Source organism: Somniosus microcephalus, chromosome 11 (genome assembly GCF_052327205.1).
Source record: "Somniosus microcephalus isolate GS21.2 chromosome 11, FLI_Smic_1.0, whole genome shotgun sequence".
Lineage (NCBI taxonomy): Eukaryota > Metazoa > Chordata > Chondrichthyes > Squaliformes > Somniosidae > Somniosus > Somniosus microcephalus.
In genome coordinates, this window is record NC_140997.1 from 9,688,050 (window position 1) to 9,708,785 (window position 20,736).

The 20,736-nt window shown below is 51.1% G+C and overlaps 2 protein-coding genes across 4 annotated transcripts in view; one reads left to right on the plus strand and one right to left on the minus strand.

The window, feature by feature from the left end:
- The window catches only part of e4f1 (E4F transcription factor 1), a 30,811-nt gene extending 23,506 nt beyond the window's left edge, over nt 1-7,305 (minus strand). For all 3 annotated transcript variants that reach the window (XM_086000143.1, XM_086000144.1, XM_086000142.1), the window contains exons 1-2: nt 7,208-7,305; nt 162-304 (exon numbers count right to left, since the gene is read on the minus strand). In XM_086000143.1, the coding sequence (XP_085856269.1) occupies nt 162-304; nt 7,208-7,265 (201 nt within the window). In that variant the 5' untranslated portion in view covers nt 7,266-7,305. The remainder of the gene's footprint in view (nt 1-161; nt 305-7,207) is intronic.
- A 10,776-nt stretch (nt 7,306-18,081) lies between these two features.
- The window catches only part of pgp (phosphoglycolate phosphatase), a 7,912-nt gene continuing 5,257 nt past the window's right edge, over nt 18,082-20,736 (plus strand). Inside the window, 2 exon segments of the mRNA XM_086000148.1 lie at nt 18,082-18,264; nt 18,267-18,755. Of these exon segments, the coding sequence (XP_085856274.1) occupies nt 18,153-18,264; nt 18,267-18,755 (601 nt within the window). The 5' untranslated portion in view covers nt 18,082-18,152.

The following is a 20,736-nucleotide window of genomic DNA, read 5'->3' on the forward strand; positions in this document are numbered from 1 at the left end:
GGCGGAGCAGGGGAGCAGGCAGGGAGAGGAGACAGGAGTAGAGAGGGAACAAAAAAAACAAGCGGGAAGGAGAAACAAAAGCAGGGAGTGGAGGAAAGAGCAAAGAACAGAAATAGATCACACATGAAGTTCCAACACATGAAAGTAGAAACACCAACTACCTGGTTAACGTGTAGATGGTCAGAGCCACCTGTGGACAGAGCCTGGATCCGCTGACACGCTTTCCGCAGTTTGTGGGTAATGAAAGCCTCCAGGTTGCAAAACTCCGCCTGACAACGGCCGCACTTGTGAACATCATTCTCCTCTGCAAGGAAGACCCCAGAGTTAGCGCAGCAAATAAACCCCACCCAGAGACAATACAACAAATATTACTCTACTGTTAAGTTTTTGTTAGGCAAGGGATATGGAATAAAGGCAGGTAAATGGAGTCGAGGTACAGATCACCCATTATCGAACTGAATGGCGGAAAAGGCTTGAGGGGTCTGAAGGGCCGACTCCTGCTCTGACGGCACATTAGTATTAAGAGGATAGACAATAGACCTGCTGAGGGATGAAGAAGGTACGTTTGTATTGGAGGGTGAGGAAATAACAAGAAATACTAAAGTACTTTGCCTCAGAATTCATAGATGAGGTGGATAGAAGCACCAGAGGTGTGTGTGGAGCAATTATTATTTCCAGAGATGGTACTAAAACAATTTACTCAAACTTAAGGTCGCCAAATCACTGAGACCTCATGAATTACATCCAAGGATCTTGATGGAAGCTAGGGAAAAAACAACAATCAGAAAGAAAAATTATGCCAGAGGACTGGAGGATGGCAAATGTGACTTCCATCTTCAAAAAGGAGACTGGAAATGATAGGGCAGTTAGTCTTATTTCAGTTATCACTGCATCGCTGGTTAAATCAGGGCTAGTCAGCACTTGCGTTCTAAAAGGTTTCACTAACTTTATACAATTCTTTGAAGAAACAAGCGAGCAGATAAAATTGGAAATAGTTGATATGGATTTTCAAAAATTATTTTTAAGATAATGCACAAGACACTTATAGCAAAAAAGTAATGTCACAAAGAATTAAGGGATGTGTGGCCATGTGGATGGAGAAATTGTTGGAGGACAGAAAACAAAGGATAAGGGTAGAATGAAGAGTCTTGGACTGGAAATATACAGTACATGATGTTCCACAGAGGTTGCGTCAGAGCTACTCTTATTTGTTATATATTTACAAAAATGTTCTGGACTTGGTGATTGAGAACACAATATTGAAATGAGCTGATGACAGCAAATTGGGAGGCATTGCAGAATGTGATGAGGATTGTGAAAGACTACAGGATATAGATGGACTAAGCAGGATGGGTAGGGTAGGTGCCAGATGCAGTTCAATGTGGGAAATATTGAAGTCAATCACTTTGAAAGTACTGATCGGTAAAGGAAATACACTTTAAAAGGCGAGATTTTAACTGGCGTAGAGGAACAGAAGGATTTTGATGATCAGATACACAGGTAATTGAAGGTGGCAATGTAAGTAAATAAGGCCAAAAAAAAGCCAAAATTGAATCCTTAGTTTGGTACCTTGAAGTATAGAATACAAAAGAGCGATAATATTGAATTTGTATAAAACCTTAGTTTCAGCTTGGCTCAGCAGTTAGCATTCTTCCCTGTGATTCAGGTCATGGGTTCACGCCCTGTACGGATTTGACCATTTAATCCGGGCTGACACTTCAGTGCAGTACTGAAGGAGTGCTGATTGTTGGAGGTGCAATCTTTTGGATGAGGTGTTAAACTGAGGCCCCATCCACCTGTGCATAAAAGACCATTAGCACTATTAGGAGAGCAGGGAGTTTGACCAGTATCCTGGCCAACAGTCCTCAACTCAACCAAGACTACCAAAAAAAATAAATGATGTGGTCTTTCATTCAATTGCTGCTTGAGGGACCCGCGTGTGGGATGCATTGGCTGCACTTCATTCATTGGTTCCAAAGCACTTTGGGATGTTCCAAGAGCTCCTGTGGCATTGCTCCTGATGATCGGGAGGATACTTTATAACAATGGCGGAGGTTATCAACAAAGTGCGACCAGCAACTGTGACAGAAAGTGTGATATTTACAGCAAGTATGTGCAATATGCAAAACTTTTAATATATTATAAATATGATACAAGGTAATAAAAACATAGCAGGAAATCTTTTGCCTCACACGTCCCAGTGGTTGGCTGTAAAGTTGAGTGTGGGATAACGAACAGTCAAGTTGCATCGGAACATTTCCTCAATTTGGTCTCATGAAGCAGTCAGCTGTGTTTGGTTGGACTTTTTCGCTGTTTTCTTTTTGTTATTTGCCTTCGATTCAATTATTATTGAAATGTAAAAGTTTGTAGCCAATCATATGTGACCAAATTAAATTAAACTAAACGATTTGTGTGTCCAAGTGAGCATTATCTTCATGATTGAAGGCGTACTGAAACATAACATAACATGGGGGGCACGGTGGCATAGTGGTTAGCACTGTTGCCTCACAGCGCCAGGGACCCGGGTTCAAATCCGGCCTCGGGCGACTGTCTGTGTGGAGTTTGCACATTCTCCCCGTGTCTGCGTGGGTTTCCTCCGGGTGCTCCGGTTTCCTCCCACAGTCCAAAGATGTGCAGGTTAGGTTGATTTGGCTATGATAAATTGACCCTTCGTGTTAGGGGATTAAATACGTGGGGTTACGGGGGTCGGGTGGGATATGTGTCGGTGCAGGCTCGATGGGCCGAAATGGCCTCTACCTGCACTGTGGGGGATTCTGTGATAAGAGTGTCATCACCCTGCTCTTTAAAAAAAGAACACCCTTGATCCTTTCATCCTTTCCAACAACTGGCTCTTCCTCGCCAACATCCTTGCACATGGCACCACCCCATTCTATGCCCACCCTCAGCATTATTCCCTCTGAGAATCCTTCAATCTTGTTCTGCCTGTCCACAGTCCCAAGACTGCTCAGGGTCAAAGTCACCAAGTTGCATCCTCTGTGACCGCAAGATGCTATCCTTTCTTGCCCTCTGTGGCTTCTCAGCAACAGTCAACACAGTTGATCATTCCATCCTGCTCTGCCGTCTCTCCCTTCACTGCCGCTCCAACAAAGTGATTTCGAAATCTTTATTGTATAAACCGCTCCATGGCCTCACCCCTCCCTACCTCTGCAATGCCAGACAGCCCTACATCTTGTGCACCCCCTAAGCTCTCTCTCTCAGTTCTGCCTTTGTTTGCACACCCCCTTCACTATGCTCCACTTCTGCAGAGTGACAGGGTAATTCAAGCAAAGCAAGAAGTGAGAGCGCAAAGTGTATAGACAGGAGCCATTTCAGCCCTGCTTCCTGGAACACTCACCCGAACTCCACCACCCCCTCCCCTTGCAACCTGTCGCCTGCACTTCTAAAGTAATCCATTGGTTGTAAAGCACTTTGGGGTGTTCCGAGATCTCCTGTGGCAATGCTCCTGCTTCAAAAACGTCCTCAAAAGCTACTTCTCGATACTGATTTTGGGTACCACCTCAATCCTTCTCGATCTATTTATTGGCTCTTGTTATCTTCACCTTTGTGAAGCAATTTGGAGAATTTTACTACATTAAAGACACTATTAAGTGTGAGTTGTTGTGCATAACCACAACAACTTGCATTTATATAGCGCCTTTAACGTAGTAAAACGTCCCAAGGCACTTCACAGGCATATTATCAAACAAAATTTGACACCAAGCCACAGAAGGAGATACGAGGACAGGTGACCAAAAGCTTGGTTAAAGAGGCAGGTTTTAAGGAGCTTCTTAAAGGAGAAAGAATCGGAGAGGTTTAGGGAGGGAATTCCAGAGCTTAGGGCTGAGGCAGCTGAAGGCACGGCCACCAATAATGGGGTGAAGGAAGTGGGGGGATGCGCAAGGCGCTAGAATTGGAGGAGCGCAGAGATCTCGACGGGTTGTAGAACTGGAGCAGGTTACAGAGATAGGATGAGGTGAGGCCACGGAATGATTTGAAAACAAGGATGTGAATTTTAAAAATCAAGGCACTGCCAGACTGGGAGCCAATGTAGGTCAGCTGATAACTGAATACTAGTTCTTGAACAGAACCACAAAGCAACTGGTAGCAACAGATGATGGGAGGCTGCCAATGCGTGGTACCCCCCCGAGGACTGCCATCTGTCAGGGGCAGCTGCAGTGATTCACCTGAAGCAGAAAGCAAAAGGAAAAACAACATGGTTCAACTGTACAAAGTATGCACATGCCTACATAAAGGGCTTTGTAGAAGATAGCAGCCATAGAGTCATAGAATGGTTGCACAGGTCATTCAGCCCGTGTCGGCTCTCTGCAAGAGCACTTCAGCTTGTCCCACTACCCCGCCCTTTCCCCGTACCTTCAGGTACTTACCCAATTCCCTCTTGGCGTATTTGCTGGTTGTTCATTAGCTGCCTTTTAGCAATTGGAAAAACAGGTCCATTGAGTGACTATTTATGGGAGATTTGAGCCAATGTTTTGTACTCTACAGATGTATGAACATGTTCCCACACTTTGCAGTTGTGCCCCAGACACAAACTTCTTTTACATATTATATCCTTACCAACCTCCCGTAGCATTGCTTCTGGTTAAGTTGGTGGATACATTCTTTTCGAAGAACTTGCATTTTCTATAGCGCCTTTCACGTACTCCAGACATCCCAAAGTGCTTCATAGCCACTGAATTATTTCTGAAGCGCGGTCACGGTTGTAATGTAGTCAGATGCGACAAATACATTTTGGTGGTGTTGGTTGAGGAATAAATGTTGGCCCATTCTTCAAATAATGTCAAGCAATCGTTTACATCCACCTGAACAGGCAAAGGGGCCCTTGATTTAATGACTTGTCCAAATGACAGCATCTCCAACAGTGCAGCATCCCTCAGTACTGCACGCAAATGTCAGCCTAGATTACGTACTCAAGTCTCTGGAATGGTGCTTTCACCCGAAACCCTCGGACTGAGGGGTTGAGAGTGTTACCACTGAGCCACGGCTGACACACTACAGGGCTACTGCACGAATTTTCAGTTGTGGAACAAAACAGGTGGTCGCAGATCAGCCACCCGTTCTACACCCTGCCCGACTTGCCTCTCTAAATCGGGCAGGGTGGCTGATCCTCTACCACTCGTTTTCCACCACCGCTGAAAATAACAACTACCTGCCCGCGCACACAATGTTTACTACGGTTCCAATGCGAGACAATTGCACCAGCAGTTTACCCATCTCTAAAATCCAGCCAATTTATTGAAGCAACATTTCACGATGGTTGTTAGATAACATGGTCACGGATACTGAAAATAAAAGACCTCACAGACAGGCTTGTGATATGATAAACCAACCAATTTACAAAATTTAGGACCCAAGTAATACTGGTCTTCCTCAAAACCTCCTATTCAGTTATTTACATTAGAAGATTTGTTTCTCTACCTCCTGTCATTTTGCAGAGTTTGCTTTAGACCCAAATACATCGTCTATTTCCTTATTCTTCCTTCTCCCTCTCCAAAACCTTCCTTTTTCTCAGTTATTTACACAATTATTGAAGACTAGTTGATATCCCCAGCACTGCACACAGGGATTCAAGAACAAGTGTGGTCTTCAGGTGAAGTGGGGTTAGAGGGTGGGGGATAATTCACAGATCACAGAAATCACAGAAACCCCACAGTGCAGATAGAGGCCATTTCGGCCCATCGAGCCTGCACCGACACATATCCCACCCGATCCCCGTAACCCCTACACCAACACATATCCCACCCTGTCCCCGTAACCCCACGTATTTAATCCCCCTAACACTAAGGGTCAATTTGTCATAGCCAATCAACCTAACCTGCACATCTTTGGACTGTGGGAGGAAACCGGAGCACCCGGAGGAAACCCACGCAAACACGGGGAGAATGTGCAAACTCCACACAGACAGTCGCCCGAGGCCGGATTCGAACCCGGGTCCCTGGTGCTGTGAGGCAACAGTGCTAACCACTATGCCACCGTGCTAGCCCTCGCATGCAGGTGTGATTCCGTCCCCATTTTAAAGTCATACATTTTGATATATACCTTTGTTTGATATTATTTGTAATTAAATACCAAAGCTTGGAGCATCTGGAAAGTGGGGTGCAGTTGGTTGGAACATAGGAGTGCCTGTCTGGGCCGAGTAGCTAGAAGATGCAAAACCGAGGTGCTATAGTGCCACCACTGGCGGTAGGGTGTAATTACAGAGTGACACGTTTACATAGGCAGTTTTCACTATAAATGCAGACATTGGCTTTATAATGAAAAAGTTAAGTGTGACAACAGGAAGTAAGAAAGACAGACTTGCATTTAAATAGTGCCTTTCACCACCGCTGGATGTCCCAAGGCGCTGTACAGCCAATGAATTACTTTTGAAGTGCAGTCACTGTTGTAATGTAGGAAATGCGACAGCCAATTTGCACACAGCAAGCTCCCAGATAATCTGTTTTTGTGATGTTAATTGAGGGATAAATATTGGCCAGGACACCGGGGAGAACTCCCTTGCTCTTCTTCAAAATAGTGCCGTGGGATCTTTTAGGTCGACCCGAGAGGGGCAGACGGATCCTCGGTTTAACGCCTCATCCGAAAGACACCACCTCCGACAGCGCAGCGTGCTTAAGTCTCTGGAGTGGGACTTGAACCCACAACCTTCTGACTCAAAGGCGAGGGTACTGACACAAGTAAGGTTTTGTAGGCAGGAAGCTTGCACAGATTTTTAAATATATATATATATATGATGGTTATTCCCTCCCACCCCCGATGGTGAATTTGTAGCTCTTGCTGAGGCCATTGCGAGGATCTAGGAAGTCTTTGCCCTCTGTTGCCTTTCTAGTGACCACCAGACGCCATAAATAAAAGTAGAAAATGCTGGGAATACTCGGCAGGTCAAGCCCGGACCATATACCACAGCCCAGGCCTGCGGCCACTATCCCCCGTGCTCGGTATAAAGATGATGGGGGTGTGAGCGGCGGAGCACGGGTGGGCGGTGATTTATCGAAGGCCCCGGGTTTAAGCAGCAACCGGTCACCAGACGCACCGAGTCCGGGTCCCGCTTGAAATCGGCCTCCAGCCCCAGGCTGACTGACCCTGGCCTTGACTCTCAGGCCTGAGCGCCTCCGGTCCCGGGGTGTCCCCGTGAATAAAAAAGGGCCCGCATGCCCTGAGGCCCGGAGGCGGAACCGCGGCCTCGCGTTACCTTCCTCGCTGCCCGGGCCCGCCGCCCGTCGCCTCTCTGCCGTATTCTCAGAATTCATCGGGACCTCCTCCCACTTGTCGCAAGGAGCACAAAATGGCGGCTTTACGACCTGCCGCCAAAGGTGGAGCCCGCGGCCGCCCGTGCGCATGCGCATGTTACTGCGGCTGCGCGGGTCGGCGCGGGGCAGGCTGGGAGGTGTAGTCCACTGTGGTTCTGAAGGGGAAAAAGACAGAACTTGCATTTCTATAGCGCCTTGCACCACCACCGGACCGCCCAAAGCGCTTTATAGCCGATGAAGTACTTTTTTTTGAAGTGGAGACACTATTGGAAACGCGGCAGCCAATATGCGCACAGCAAGCTCCCACAAACAGCAATGTGATAATGACTGGATAATCTGTTTTAGTGATGTTAGTTGAGGGATAAATATTGGCCCCAGGACACCAGGGAGAACTCCCCTGCTCTTCGAAATAGTGCCGTGTGATCTTTTACGTCCACCTGCGAGAACAGACAGGGCCTCGGGTTAACGTCTCATCCGAAAGACGGCACCTCTGATAGTGCAGCATTCCCTCAGTACTGCTCCTCCGACAGTGCAGCACTCCCTCAGTACAGCCCCTCCGACAGTGCAGCATTCCCTCAGTACGGCCCCTCCGACAGTGCGGCGCTTCCTCAGTACTGCCCCTCCGACAGTGAGGCGCTCCCTCAGTACTGCCCTTCCGACAGTGCGGTACTCCCTCAGTACTGCCCCTCCGACAGTGCAGGGCTCCCTCAGTACTGCCCCTCCGACAGTGCAGCACTCCCTCAGTACTGGCCCTCCGACAGTGCGGCGCTCCCTCAGTACTGCCCCCCGACAGTGCAGCACTCCCTCAGTACTGCCCCTCCAACAGTGCGGCGCTCCCTCAGTACTGTGTCCCGACAGTGCAGCATTCCCTCAATACTGCCCCTCCGACAGTGCGGCGCTCCCTCAGTACTGCCCCTCCGACAGTGCGGAGCTCCCTCAGTACTGCCCCTCCGACAGTGCGGAGCTCCCTCAGTACTGCCCCTCCGACAGTGCGGCGCTCCCTCAGTACTGCCGCTTCGTCAGTGCGGCGCTCCCTCAGTACTGCCCTGCCGACAGTGCGGCGCTCCCTCAGTACTGCCCCCCGACAGTGCAGCACTCCCTCAGTACTGCCCCTCTGACAGTGCGGCGCTCCCTCAGTACTGTGTCCCGACAGTGCAGCATTCCCTCAATACTGCCCCTCCAACAGTGCGGCGCTCCCTCAGTACTGCCCCTTCGACAGTGCGGCGCTCCCTCAGTACTGCCCCTCCGACAGTGCGGAGCTCCCTCAGTACTGCCCCTCCGACAGTGCGGCGCTCCCTCAGTACTGCCCCTCCGACAGTGCAGCACTCCTTCAATACAGCCCCTCCGACAGTGCGGCACTCCCTCGGTACTGCACTGGAGTGTCAGCCTAGATTTTTGTGCTCAAGTCCCCGGAGTGGACCTTGAACTCACAACCTTCTGACTCAGAGGCGAGATGTGCTACCCACTGAGCCACGGCTGCCACCAGGAAATTTCACCCTGGGATAAAACCAGATGGACTGGCTGGGGAGGGAATCCCAGCTGAGTTCTCATGTTTGCTTTACACTTGATCAAAATTAATTGAAATCCTTAATGCCATTTATAAAAGTGGTATACAGTATTTAGGAACATGAGGAGGCCATTCAGCCCCTCGAGCCTGTTCCGCCATTCAGTGAGATCATGGCTGATCTGCGACCTAACTCCATATACCTGCCTTTGGCCCATATCCCTTAATACCTTTGGTTAACAAAAAGCTATCAATCTCAAATTTAAAAAGAACAATTGATCTAGCATCAATTGCTGCTTGTGGAAGAGAGATCCAAACTTCTACCACCCTTTGTGTGTAGAAGTGTTTTCCAATTTCACTCCTGAAAGATCTGCCTCTAGTTTTTAGACCATGCCCCCTAGTCCTAGAATCCCCAACCAGCGGAAATAGTTTCTCTCTATCGACCCTCTCAGTTCCCCTTAATACCTTGAAAATATATAAAGTACAGGGTTTGTGCTCAGGTGAATGTTATTTTCCACACTTTATTTTGTCCATTTTTCAGCAATTGAGAGTTGACTTTTTATATATTTTCTGATGTGTACGAGAGAATATACTGTATTGAACTGGACAGAAGATCACAGTCTAGTGAATTATTATAGCAAATAACGTACTTCATTCGTGGCTCTTTTTGTCCTATGCCACTATACTTTTTTGAACTTAGAAATCACAGTTTGTGAGAATAGTATGTTGTTTCTCTGTCCACAATCCTGATGCAGGCGTTAATCCATTTTAAGCGGGTAATACCTCCAAGTAGTGGATAATAACTTGTATTTATATCGTTTGTGTAGAGTAGGGGTTGGTCTGTGCTGGGATAGGATTAAAGAGAAGGCGTTTCAAAAGGAAATTGGATAAATATTTGTGAAGGAAAATTAGCAGGGATATGGGGAAAGGGCAGGGGGAGTGGGACTAATTGGAGAGCACTTTCAAAGAGCCGGCACAGGCACGATGGGCCGAATGGCCTTCTGTGCTGTAAGATTCTGTGACCTGATAGAGGTCTAAAATTATGAAGGAGATTGATCAGGTGGATGTGTAGAAACCGTTTCCACTTAAAATCATAGAATGGTTACAGCACGGAAGAAGGCCATTCGGCCCATCGAGCCCATGCCGACTCTCAGCTGGTCCCACTCCCCCGCCCTTTCCCCGTAGCCCTGCAAGTGTTTCCTTAAGATACTTATCCAACTCCCTTTTGAAATATAAGATTGAGTCTGCCTCCACCATGCTTTCAGGCAGTGCATTCCAGATCTTAACCACTCGCTGCATAAAAAAAGTTTTTTCTTACGTCGCCTTTAGTTCTTTTGCCAATCACCTTAAATCTGTGTCCTCTGGTTCTCGACCCTTCCACCAATGGGAACAGTTTCTCTCTATCTACTCTGTCTAGACCCCTCATGATTTTGAACACCTCTATCAAATCTCCTCTCAATCTGCTCTGCTCCAAGGAGAACAACCCCAGCTTCTCCAGTCTCTCCACGTAACTGAATTCCCTCATCCCTGGAATCATTCTCGTAAATCTTTTCTGCACCCTCTCTAAGGCCTTCACTTCCTTCCTAAAGTGCAGTGCCCAGAATTGGACACAGTACTCCAGTTGGGGCCGAACCAGTGTTTTATACAGGTTCATCATAATTTCCACTTTTGTACTCTATACCTCTACTTATGAAGCCCAGGCTCCCGTAAGCCTTTTTAACTGCTTTCTCAACCTGCCCTGCCACCTTCTACGATTTGTGCACACATACCCCAGGTCTCTCTGTTCGTACAACCCCTTTAGGATTGTACCTTTCAGCTCATGTTGCCTCTCCTCATTCTTTCTACCAAAATGTATCACTTCGCACTTTTCTGCATTAAATTTCATCTGTCACGTATCTGTCCATTTCACCAGCCTGTCTATGTCCTCTTGAAGTCTATCACTCTCCTCCTCACTGTTCACTATACTTCCAAGTTTTGTGTCATCTGCAGATTTTGAAATGGTGCCCTGTACACCAACATCCAAGTCATTAATATATATCAAGAAAAGTAGTGGTCCTAGAACCAACCCCTCGGGAACACCACTGTATACCTTCCTCCAGACTAAAAAAACAACCGTTCACCACTACTCTGTTTGCTGTCACTTAGCCAATTCCGTATCCATGCTGCCACTGTCCCTTTTATTCCATGGGCTTCAACTTTGTTGGCAAGCATTTTATGTGGCACTTTACCGAACGCCTTTTGGAAGTCCGTGTACACCACGTCAACCGCATTGCCCTCATCAACCCTCTCTGTTACCTCATCAAAAAACTTGATCAAGTTGGTTAAACACGATTTGCCTTTAACAAATCCGTGCTGGCTTTCCTTAATTAATCCACACCTATCCAAGTGACTGTTAATTTTGCCCCTGATTACTGTTTCTAAAAGCTTCCTCACTATTGAGGTTCAACTGACTGGCCCGTAGTTGCTGGGTTTATCTTTACACCCTTTTTTGAACAAGGGTGTAACATTTGCAATTCTCCAGTCCTCTGGCACCACCCCCGTATCTATGGAGGATTGGAAGATTATGGCCAGTACTGTTAAGTCTGTGAGTTGTTCAAGTAATTAATACTCAGACTTAATCAGTAACAATAAAACAGGTCTTTACTGGTTGGAGGTAGGGACTACACTGAATACAAGATTACTGCACAGTGCTTATATACCGGTGTGTTCACCCCCGGTATTACGTCTACAGCAGCCTGAGAAAGTAGTACATCTCTTAAGGTGGAACAGGCTTAAGCTCTCTTAAGGTGGAACAGGTTACATACACAACAAGTACCTCCGCGATTTCCGCCCTCAATTCCCTCAGCAACCTAGGATGTAGCCCATCTGCTCCTGGGGATTTATCTACTTTAAGTACAACTAGCCTTTCCATCACTTCTTTATCAATTTTTATCCTCTCAAGTGTCTCCACTACCTCCTCCTTCACTATGTCTATGGCAGCATCCTCTTCCTTGGTGAAGACAGATGTAAAGTACTCATTTAGTACCTCAGCCATACCCTCTGCTTCCATGCATAGGTCTCCTTTTTGGTCCCAAATAGGCCCCACCCCTTCTCTTACTGCCTTTTTACTATTTATATGCCTGTAGAAGACTTCTGGATTACCTGTTATATTGGCTGCCATTCTATTCTCATACCCTCTCTTTGCCCCTCCTTATTTTCTTTTTCACTTCGCCTCTGACCTTTCTATATATAGCCTGATTCTCAGATGTATTTGCAACCTGACATCTGTCATAAGCGCTCTTTTTCTGCTTCACATATTCTCTATCTCTTTCGTCATCCGTGGACCCTGACTTTAGTTGCCCTACCTTTCCCCCTAGTGGGAATGTAGCTCAACTGTACCTGAACTATTTCCTCTTTAAAGGCAGCCTGTTGTTCCATTACAGTTTTGCCTGCCAATCTTTGATTCCAGTTTACCCGGGCCAGATCCGTTCTCATCACACTGAAATTGGCTTTCCCCCAGTTAAACATTTTTATTCTAGATTGCTCCCTGTCCTTTTCCATAGCTAATCTAAATCGTATGATACTATGATGACTGTTCCATAAATGTTCACCTACTGACCACTTGCTCCACTTGACCTACCTCATTCCCCAGAACCAGATCCAGCAATGCCTCCTCCCTTGTCGGGCCGAAAACATACTGATCAAGAAAGTTCTCCTGAACACACTTAAGAAATTCTTCCCTTTCTCTGCCCTTTACACTATTACAATCCCAGTCTATATTAGGATAGTTGAAGTCCCCCATTATTACTACTCTATCGTTCTTGCACCTCTCTCTAATTTCTCTGCAAATTTGCTCCTCCATATCTTTCCCACTATTTGGTGGTCTATAGAATACACCTAGTAGTGTAATGGCACCTCTATTATTTCTTAACTCTAGCCATATAGATTCTGTCCTTGACCCCTCCAGGACATCCTCCCTCTCCAGCACTGCAACATTCTCCTTGACCAATACTGCCACATGTCATCCTATCTTTCCTGAACACTTTATAACCGGGAATATTTAATACCCAATCCTGCCCTTTTTTGAGCCAGGTCTCAGTTATTGCCACAACATCATATTCCCAGGTGGCTATTTGTGCCTGCAGCTCACTTACCTTGTTTACTATGCTTCGTGTGTTCACATACATACACTGTAAGCCCATCTTAGACCATCCTGTATTCTCTTAGTTTGACCCCACCTAATAACTTACTATTTCTTATTTGTACGTGTGTCCGGGCTCCTGTGGTACGACGCAAAAATCTTCCCGGAAATAGAGGAGAACCAAGGGTCCAGCAAGAATGAGGAACTGAAAGAAATTAGTATTAGTAAAAAAATAGTACTGGAGAAATTAATGGGACTGAATACCGATAAATCCCTTGGACCTGATGGCCTACAACCTAGGGTTTTGAAAGAAGTGGCTATAGAGATAGTGGATGCATTGGTTGTCATCTTCCAATATTCCATAGATTCTAGAACGGTTCCCATGGATTGGAAGGTGGCAAATGTAACCCCACTATTTAAGAAAGGAGGGAGCGAGAAAATGGCACTACAGACCAGTTAGCCTGACATCAGTAGAAGGGAAATGCCAGAATCTATTATTGAGGACGTGGTAACAGGGCACTTAGAAAATAATAATAGGATTGGGCAGAGTCAACACGGATTTATGAAAAGGAAATTGTGTTTGCCAAATCCGTTCATTTTTTTAGGTTGTAACTAGCAGAATAGATAAGGGGGGACCAGTGGATGTGGTGTATTTGGATTTTCAGAAGGCATTCGATAAGGTGCCACACAAGAGGTTATCAAACAAAATTAGGGCTCATGGGATTGGGGGTAATATACTAGCATGGATTGAGGATTGGTTAACGGACAGAAAACAGAGAGTAGGAATAAACGGGTCATTATCGGGTTGGCAGGCTGTAACTAGTGGGGTACCGCAAGGATCAGTGCCTGGGCCTCAGCTATTCACAATCTACATCAATGATTTGGATGAGGGGACCGAGTGTAATATATCCAAGTTTGCTGATGATACAAAGCTGGGTGAGAATGTAAGTTGTGAGGAGGATGCAAGGAGGCTTCAAGGGGATATAGACAGGCTAAGTGATTGGGCAAGAACATGGCAAATGGAATATAATGTGGAGAAATGTGAAGTTATCCACTTTGGTAGGATAAATAGAAAAACAGAATATTTTTTAAATGGTGAGAGATTGGGAAATGTTGGTGTTCAGAAGGACCTCGGTGTCCTTGTACACGAATCACTGAAAGTTAACATGCAGGTACAGCAAGCAATTAGGAAAGCAAATGGTATCACAGAATCACAGAAACCCCACAATGCAGATAGAGGCCATTTCGGCCCATCGAGCCTGCACCGACACATATCCCACCCGATCCCCGTAACCCCTACACCAACACATATCCCACCCGATCCCCGTAACCCCTACACCAACACATATCCCACACTATCCCCGTAACCCCACGTATTTAATCCCCCTAACACTAAGGGTCAATTTATCATAGCCAATCAACCTAACCCGCACATCTTTGGATGTTGGCCTTTATTACAAGAGGATTTGTGTATAAGAGTAAAAATGTCTTACTGCAGTTATATAGGGCCCTGGTGAGACCACACCTGGAGTATTGTGTATAGTTTTGGTGTCCTTACCTAAGGAAGGATATACTTGCCATAGAGGGAGTGCAACGAAGGTTCACCAGAGTGGTTCCTGAGATGGGGGGATTGTCCTATGAGGAGAGATTGAGTAGACTAGGCCTATATTCTCTTGAATTCAGAAGAATGAGAGGTGATCTCATTGAAACATACAAAATTCTTACAGGGCTTGACAGGGTAGATGCAGGGAGGATGTTTCCCCTGGCTGGGGAGTCCCGAACCAGTGGTCACAGTCTCAGAATAAGGGGTCGGCCATTTAGGACTGAGATGAGGAGAAATGTCTTCACTCAGAGGGTGGTGAATCTTTGGAATTCTCTACCCCAGAGGGCTGTGGAGACACAGTCGTTGAGTATATTCAAGACAGAGATCGATAGATTTTTGGATATTAAGCGAATTAAGGGATATGGGGATAATGCAGGAAAGTAGAGATGAGGTAGAAGATCAGCCATGATCTTATTAAATGGCGGAGCAGGCTCGAGGGGTCAAATTACCTACTCCTGCTCCTGTTTCTTATGTTCTTATGTATAAACACTACTTTAGACCAGTTGAGCTGAATGGCTTGTAGATGCTACGGAATTAAGAAAAGGTTCGAATGTGGATGGGAAGGGTTTGGGGGGATTGTGAGGGGTTTGGGGGATTGTGAGGGGTTTGGGGAGATTGTGAGGGGTTTGGGGGGATTGTGAGGGGTTTGGGGGGATTGTGAGGGGTTTGGGGGATTGTGAGGGGTTTGGGGAGATTGTGAGGGGTTTGGGGGGATTGTGAGGGGTTTGGGGGGATTGTGAGGGGTTTGGGGGATTGTGAGGGGTTTGGGGAGATTGTGAGGGGTTTGGGGGGATTGTGAGGGGTTTGGGGGGATTGTGAGGGGTTTGGGGGATTGTGAGGAGGGGTTTGGGGGGATTGTGAGGGGTTTGGGGGATTGTGAGGAGGGGTTTGGGGGATTGTGAGGAGGGGTTTGGGGGATTGTGAGGAGGGGTTGGGGGATTGTGAGGTGGGGTTTGGGGGATTGTGATTAGGGGTTTGGGGGGATTGTGAGGAGGGGTTTGGGGGGATTGTGAGGGGTTTGGGGGATTGTGAGGGGGTCTGGGGGGATTGTGAGGGGTTTGGGGGATTGTGAGGGGTTTGGGGGGATTGTGAGGGTGTTTGGGGGATTGTGAGGGGTTTGGGGATTGTGAGGAGGGGTTTGGGGGTATTGTGAGGGGTTTGGGGGATTGTGAGGGGTTTGGGGGGATTGTGAGGGGGTTTGGGGGGATTGTGAGGAGGAGTTTGGGTGGATTGTGAGGGGTTTGGGGGGATTGTGAGGGGTTTGGGGGATTGTGAGGGGGTTTGGGGGGATTGTGAGGAGGGGTTTGGGGGGATTGTGAGGGGTTTGGGGGGATTGTGAGGGGTTTGGGGGGATTGTGAGGGGTTTGGGGGATTGTGAGGAGGGGCTTGGGGGATTGTGAGCGGTTTGGGGGGATTGTGCGGGGTTTTGGGGATTGTGAGGGGTTTGGGGGATTGTGAGGGGTTTGGGGGATTGTGATTAGGGGTTTGGGGGGATTGTGAGGGGGTTTGGGGGGATTGTGAGGAGGGGTTTGGGGGGATTGTGAGGGTTTTGGGGGTATTGTGAGGGGTTTGGGGGGATTGTGAGGGGTTTGGGGGGATTGTGAGGGGTTTGGGGGATTGTGAGGAGGGGCTTGGGGAATGGTGAGCGGTTTGGGGGGATTGTGAGGGGTTTGGGGGGATTGTGAGGGGTTTGGGGGGATTGTGAGGGGTTTGGGGGATTGTGAGGAGGGGCTTGGGGGATTGTGAGCGGTTTGGGGGGATTGTGAGGGGTTTTGGGGGATTGTGAGGGGTTTGGGGGGATTGTGAGGGGTTTGGGGGATTGTGAGGGGTTTGGGGGATTGTGATTAGGGGTTTGGGGGGATTGTGAGGAGGGGTTTGGGGGGATTGTGAGAGGTTTGGGGGGATTGTGAGGAGGGGTTTGGGGGGATTGTGAGGAGGGGTTTGGGGGGATTGTGAGAGGTTTGGGGGGATTGTGAGGGGGTTTGGGGGGATTGTGAGGGGTTTGGGGGATTGTGAGGGGTTTGGGGATTGTGAGCAGTTGGGGGGATTGTGAGGAGGGGTTTGGGGGGATTGTGAGGGGTTTGGGGGGATTGTGAGGTGTTTGGGGGATTGTGAGGAGGGTTTGGGGGGGATTGTGAGGACGGTGCGGTTTATGGGGTCAGGCTGGCCAGGGGCGGGGTTACTCAGAAAAAGAAAGACTTGCATTTATATAATGCTTTTCACGACCACCAGTCATCTCAAAGCGCTTTACAGCCAATGAAGTACTTCTTGGAGTGCTCTCTTTTGATGCACACTACAAACAAATAAATTGTAACTTAACAAAAACATTAAATAAAGCTGAACAACTTAAATTAAAATTGTATTTCCAGGGATGATGATGCACTCCAGTCCCCGCGGCGCCCACCGTGGGAGGCCTCGGGCGTGCCGGCGGACGCCGCATGCTCCATCTCCAGGGCCACCTGGGCGCCAACGTGGCCGCGGAAGAGGGTCAAGCCGAATGAGCGCCCGCTGCCTGGACCAGTTGACGGCCACTTTGGCCAGGCCCAGGGGCAGTCCGAGGAGGTTCGCCGATCTGCCCCCCAACAACCCCCCAAAGATCAGGAGCCTGGGCCTGAAGGGCACTTCTTGGAGTGTCGTCACTGCTGTCATGTGGGAAGGGGGCGGGGTTTGCCGGGTGTGGGCGGGGTTTGTCCTCAGGGGCGTGAGGGGCTATGACGGGATCCTCTTTTTGTGAAAACATAAATTTAGACAAATAAAAACTGTAAATAAACCATTAAAACTGTAAATAAACCAATAACACTTCAAATAAACCTTAATAATCAAATTAAAATTTGGTTCTCCAGCCCAATTATGCACTCCAGTCCCCGCGGCGCCCACCGGTCACGAAAGTGATCGAGCGCGCCGGCGGACACCGCGTGCTCCAGCTCCAGGGCCACCCGGGCGCGAACATGGCCACGGAAGAGAGGGAGGCAATCCGGCCGGACGACCCCCTTGACCGCCCGCTGCCTGGACCAATTAATGGCTTTCTTGGCCAGGCCCAGGAGCAGACCCACGAGGAGGTCCTCCAACCTGCCCGCTCCCCTCCGCACCGGGTGACCGTAGATCAAGAGCGTGGGACTGAAGTGCAACCAAAACTTGAGGAGCAGCCCCTTCAAATAATGGAAGAGGGGCTGCAACCTCTCACATTCGATATAAATATGAAATACGGACTCCTCCAGACCGCAGAACAAACATGCGGTCTGGGAGTCCGTGAACCTACTTAAGTACCTATTGCACGGGACCGCCCTGTGCAACACCCTCCAGGCCAAGTCCCCAATAGAACAAGGGAGGACTCCCGCATAGAGAGCCCCCCATTGGGGACCTCCGCCTCCGTCTGAAGGTAAAACGGCACGCCACGGGCTATGACGGGATTGGGCTATGGCGGGGTTTTGCCGGGTGTGGGCGGGGTTTTGTCCTCAGGGGCCAGGGTGTGGGCGGGGCTATGCCGGGGTTTGCCCTCAGGGGGGTGGGGCTATGGCTGGGTTTTCTCCTCATGGGGGCGGGGCTATGACGGGGGGGTGGGGCTTGTCCTCAAGAGGCGGGGTTTGCCCTCAGGGGGCGGGGCCCGCCGCCTGTATTTACCGGGCCTCGCTAGGCCAACGCCTTACCCGCCCGCTCGCCATGCCCACCGCCGCCTGCCTGCCGCTGTCGGCGGTTCTCGCCTCGCAGCTCCTGGCCTCGGTGGAAGCGCTGGTCTTTGACTGTGACGGGGTGCTGTGGAAGGGCGAGAGCGCGATCCCGGGGCCGCGCAGCTGGTGAACCGGCTGCAGCAGCGGGGCAAGCGGGTCTTCTTCCTGACCAACAACAGCACCAAGAGCCGGCGGATGTACGGCGACAAGCTCCGGGGCCTGGGCTTCGAGGCGCGGCCGGAGCAGGTATTCGCCACCGCGCCCTGCGCCGCACTCTACCTGCGGCAGGAGGCCGGGCTCCGCCGCTCCGTCTACCTGATCGGCAGCGCGGCGCTCCGCGGGGAGCTGCAGGCCCAGGGCATCGCCTGCTCCGGCCCCGGGCCCGGCCCCGAGCTCACCCCCAGCACCGGGCCCATGCAGGCTTGGGCGGCCGAGCCGCTCGACCCCACCGTGGGCGCGGTGCTGATCGGCTTCGACGAGCATTTCACTTACCTGAAGCTGTGCCGGGCCGCCCGCTACCTTCAGGATCCCGCCTGCATCTTCCTGGCCACCAACGCCGACACCCTGCTCCCGCTGGAGGGCGGTGGCATCCCGGGTAAGAACCGGCAACCGGGGAAAGGGAGAGAGAGAGAGAGAAAGACACACACTGGGGGGAGGGGGAGAGAGACACTAGGGGGTGCAAGGAGGGGCAGAGAGACACTGGGGGGGCAAGGAGGGGAAGAGAGACACTAGGGGGGGGGCAAGGAGGGGAAGAGAGACACTAGGGGGGGCAAGGAGGGGAAGAGAGACACTAGGGGGGCAAGGAGGGGAAGAGAGACACTAGGGGGGGCAAGGAGGGGAAGAGAGACACTAGGGGGGGCAAGGAGGGGAAGAGAGACACTAGGGGGGGCAAGGAGGGGAAGAGAGACACTAGGGGGGGCAAGGAGGGGAAGAGAGACACTAGGGGGGGGCAAGGAGGGGAAGAGAGACACTAGGGGGGGCAAGGAGGGGACAGAGAGACACTAGGGGGGGCAAGGAGGGGGCGAGAGAGACACTAGGGGGGCAAGGAGGGGGAGAGAGACACGGGGGGGCAAGGAGGGGGAGAGAGACACGGGGGGGCAAGGAGGGGAGAGAGACACGGGGGGCAAGGAGGGGAGAGAGACACGGGGGGCAAGGAGGGGGAGAGACACGGGGGGCAAGGAGGGGGAGAGAGACACGGGGGGGCAAGGAGGGGGAGAGAGACACGGGGGGGCAAGGAGGGGGAGAGAGACACGGGGGGCAAGGAGGGGGAGAGAGACACGGGGGGGCAAGGAGGGGGAGAGAGACACGGGGGGCAAGGAGGGGAGAGAGACACGGGGGGGCAAGGGAGGGGGAGAGAGACACGGGGGGGCAAGGAGGGGGAGAGAGACACGGGGGGGCAAGGAGGGGGAGAGAGACACGGCGGGGGCAAGGAGGGGGAGAGAGACACGGGGGGCAAGGAGGGGGAGAGAGACACGGGGGGGCAAGGAGGGGGAGAGAGACACGGGGGGGCAAGGAGGGGGAGAGAGACACGGGGGGGCAAGGAGGGGGAGAGAGACACGGGGGGGCAAGGAGGGGGAGAGAGACACGGGGGGGCAAGGAGGGGGAGAGAGACACGGGGGGGCAAGGAGGGGGAGAGAGACACGGGGGGGCAAGGAGGGGGAGAGAGACACGGGGGGGCAAGGAGGGGGAGAGAGACACGGGGGGCAAGGAGGGGGGAGAGAGACACGGGGGGGCAAGGAGGGGCATGGGGGGCAAGGGGGGGGAGAGAGACACGGGGGGGCAAGGAGGGGGGGAGAGAGACACGGGGGGGCAAGGAGGGGGGAGAGACACGGGGGGCAAGGAGGGGGGGAGAGGACACGGGGGGGCAAGGAGGTGGGGGGAGAGAGACACGGGGGGGCAAGGAGGGGGGGAGAGACACGGGGGGGCAAGGAGGGGCATGGGGGCAAGGGGGGGGAGAGAGACACGGGGGGGCAAGGAGGGGGGGGAGAGACACGGGGGGGCAAGGAGGGGGGGGAGAGACACGGGGGGGCAAGGAGGGGGGAGGAGAGACACGGGGGGGGCAAGGAGGGGGGGGAGAGACACGGGGGGGCAAGGGAGGGGGAGAGAGAGACACGGGGGGGCAAGGAAGGGGAGAGAGAGACACGGGGGGGCAAGGAGGGGGGGAGAGACACGGGGGGGCAAGGAGGGGGGGAGAGGGGGCATGGGGGGCACAAGGAGGGGGAGAGAGAGACCGGGGGGGGCAAGGAGGGGGAGAGAGAGACACGGGGGGGCAAGGAGGGGCAAGGAGGGGGGGGAGAGGGGGCATGGGGGGCAAGGGGGGGGAGAGAGACACGGGGGGCAAGGAGGGGGAGAGAGAGACACGGGGGGGCAAGGAGGGGGAGAGAGAGACCGGGGGGGGCAAGGAGGGGGAGAGAGAGACACGGGGGGCAAGGAGGGGGAGAGAGAGACACGGGGGGGCAAGGAGGGGGAGAGAGAGACACGGGGGGGCAAGGAGGGGGGGAGAGAGAGACACGGGGGGGGCAAGGAGGGGGGGAGAGGGGGCATGGGGGGGCAAGGGGGGGGGAGAGAGACACGGG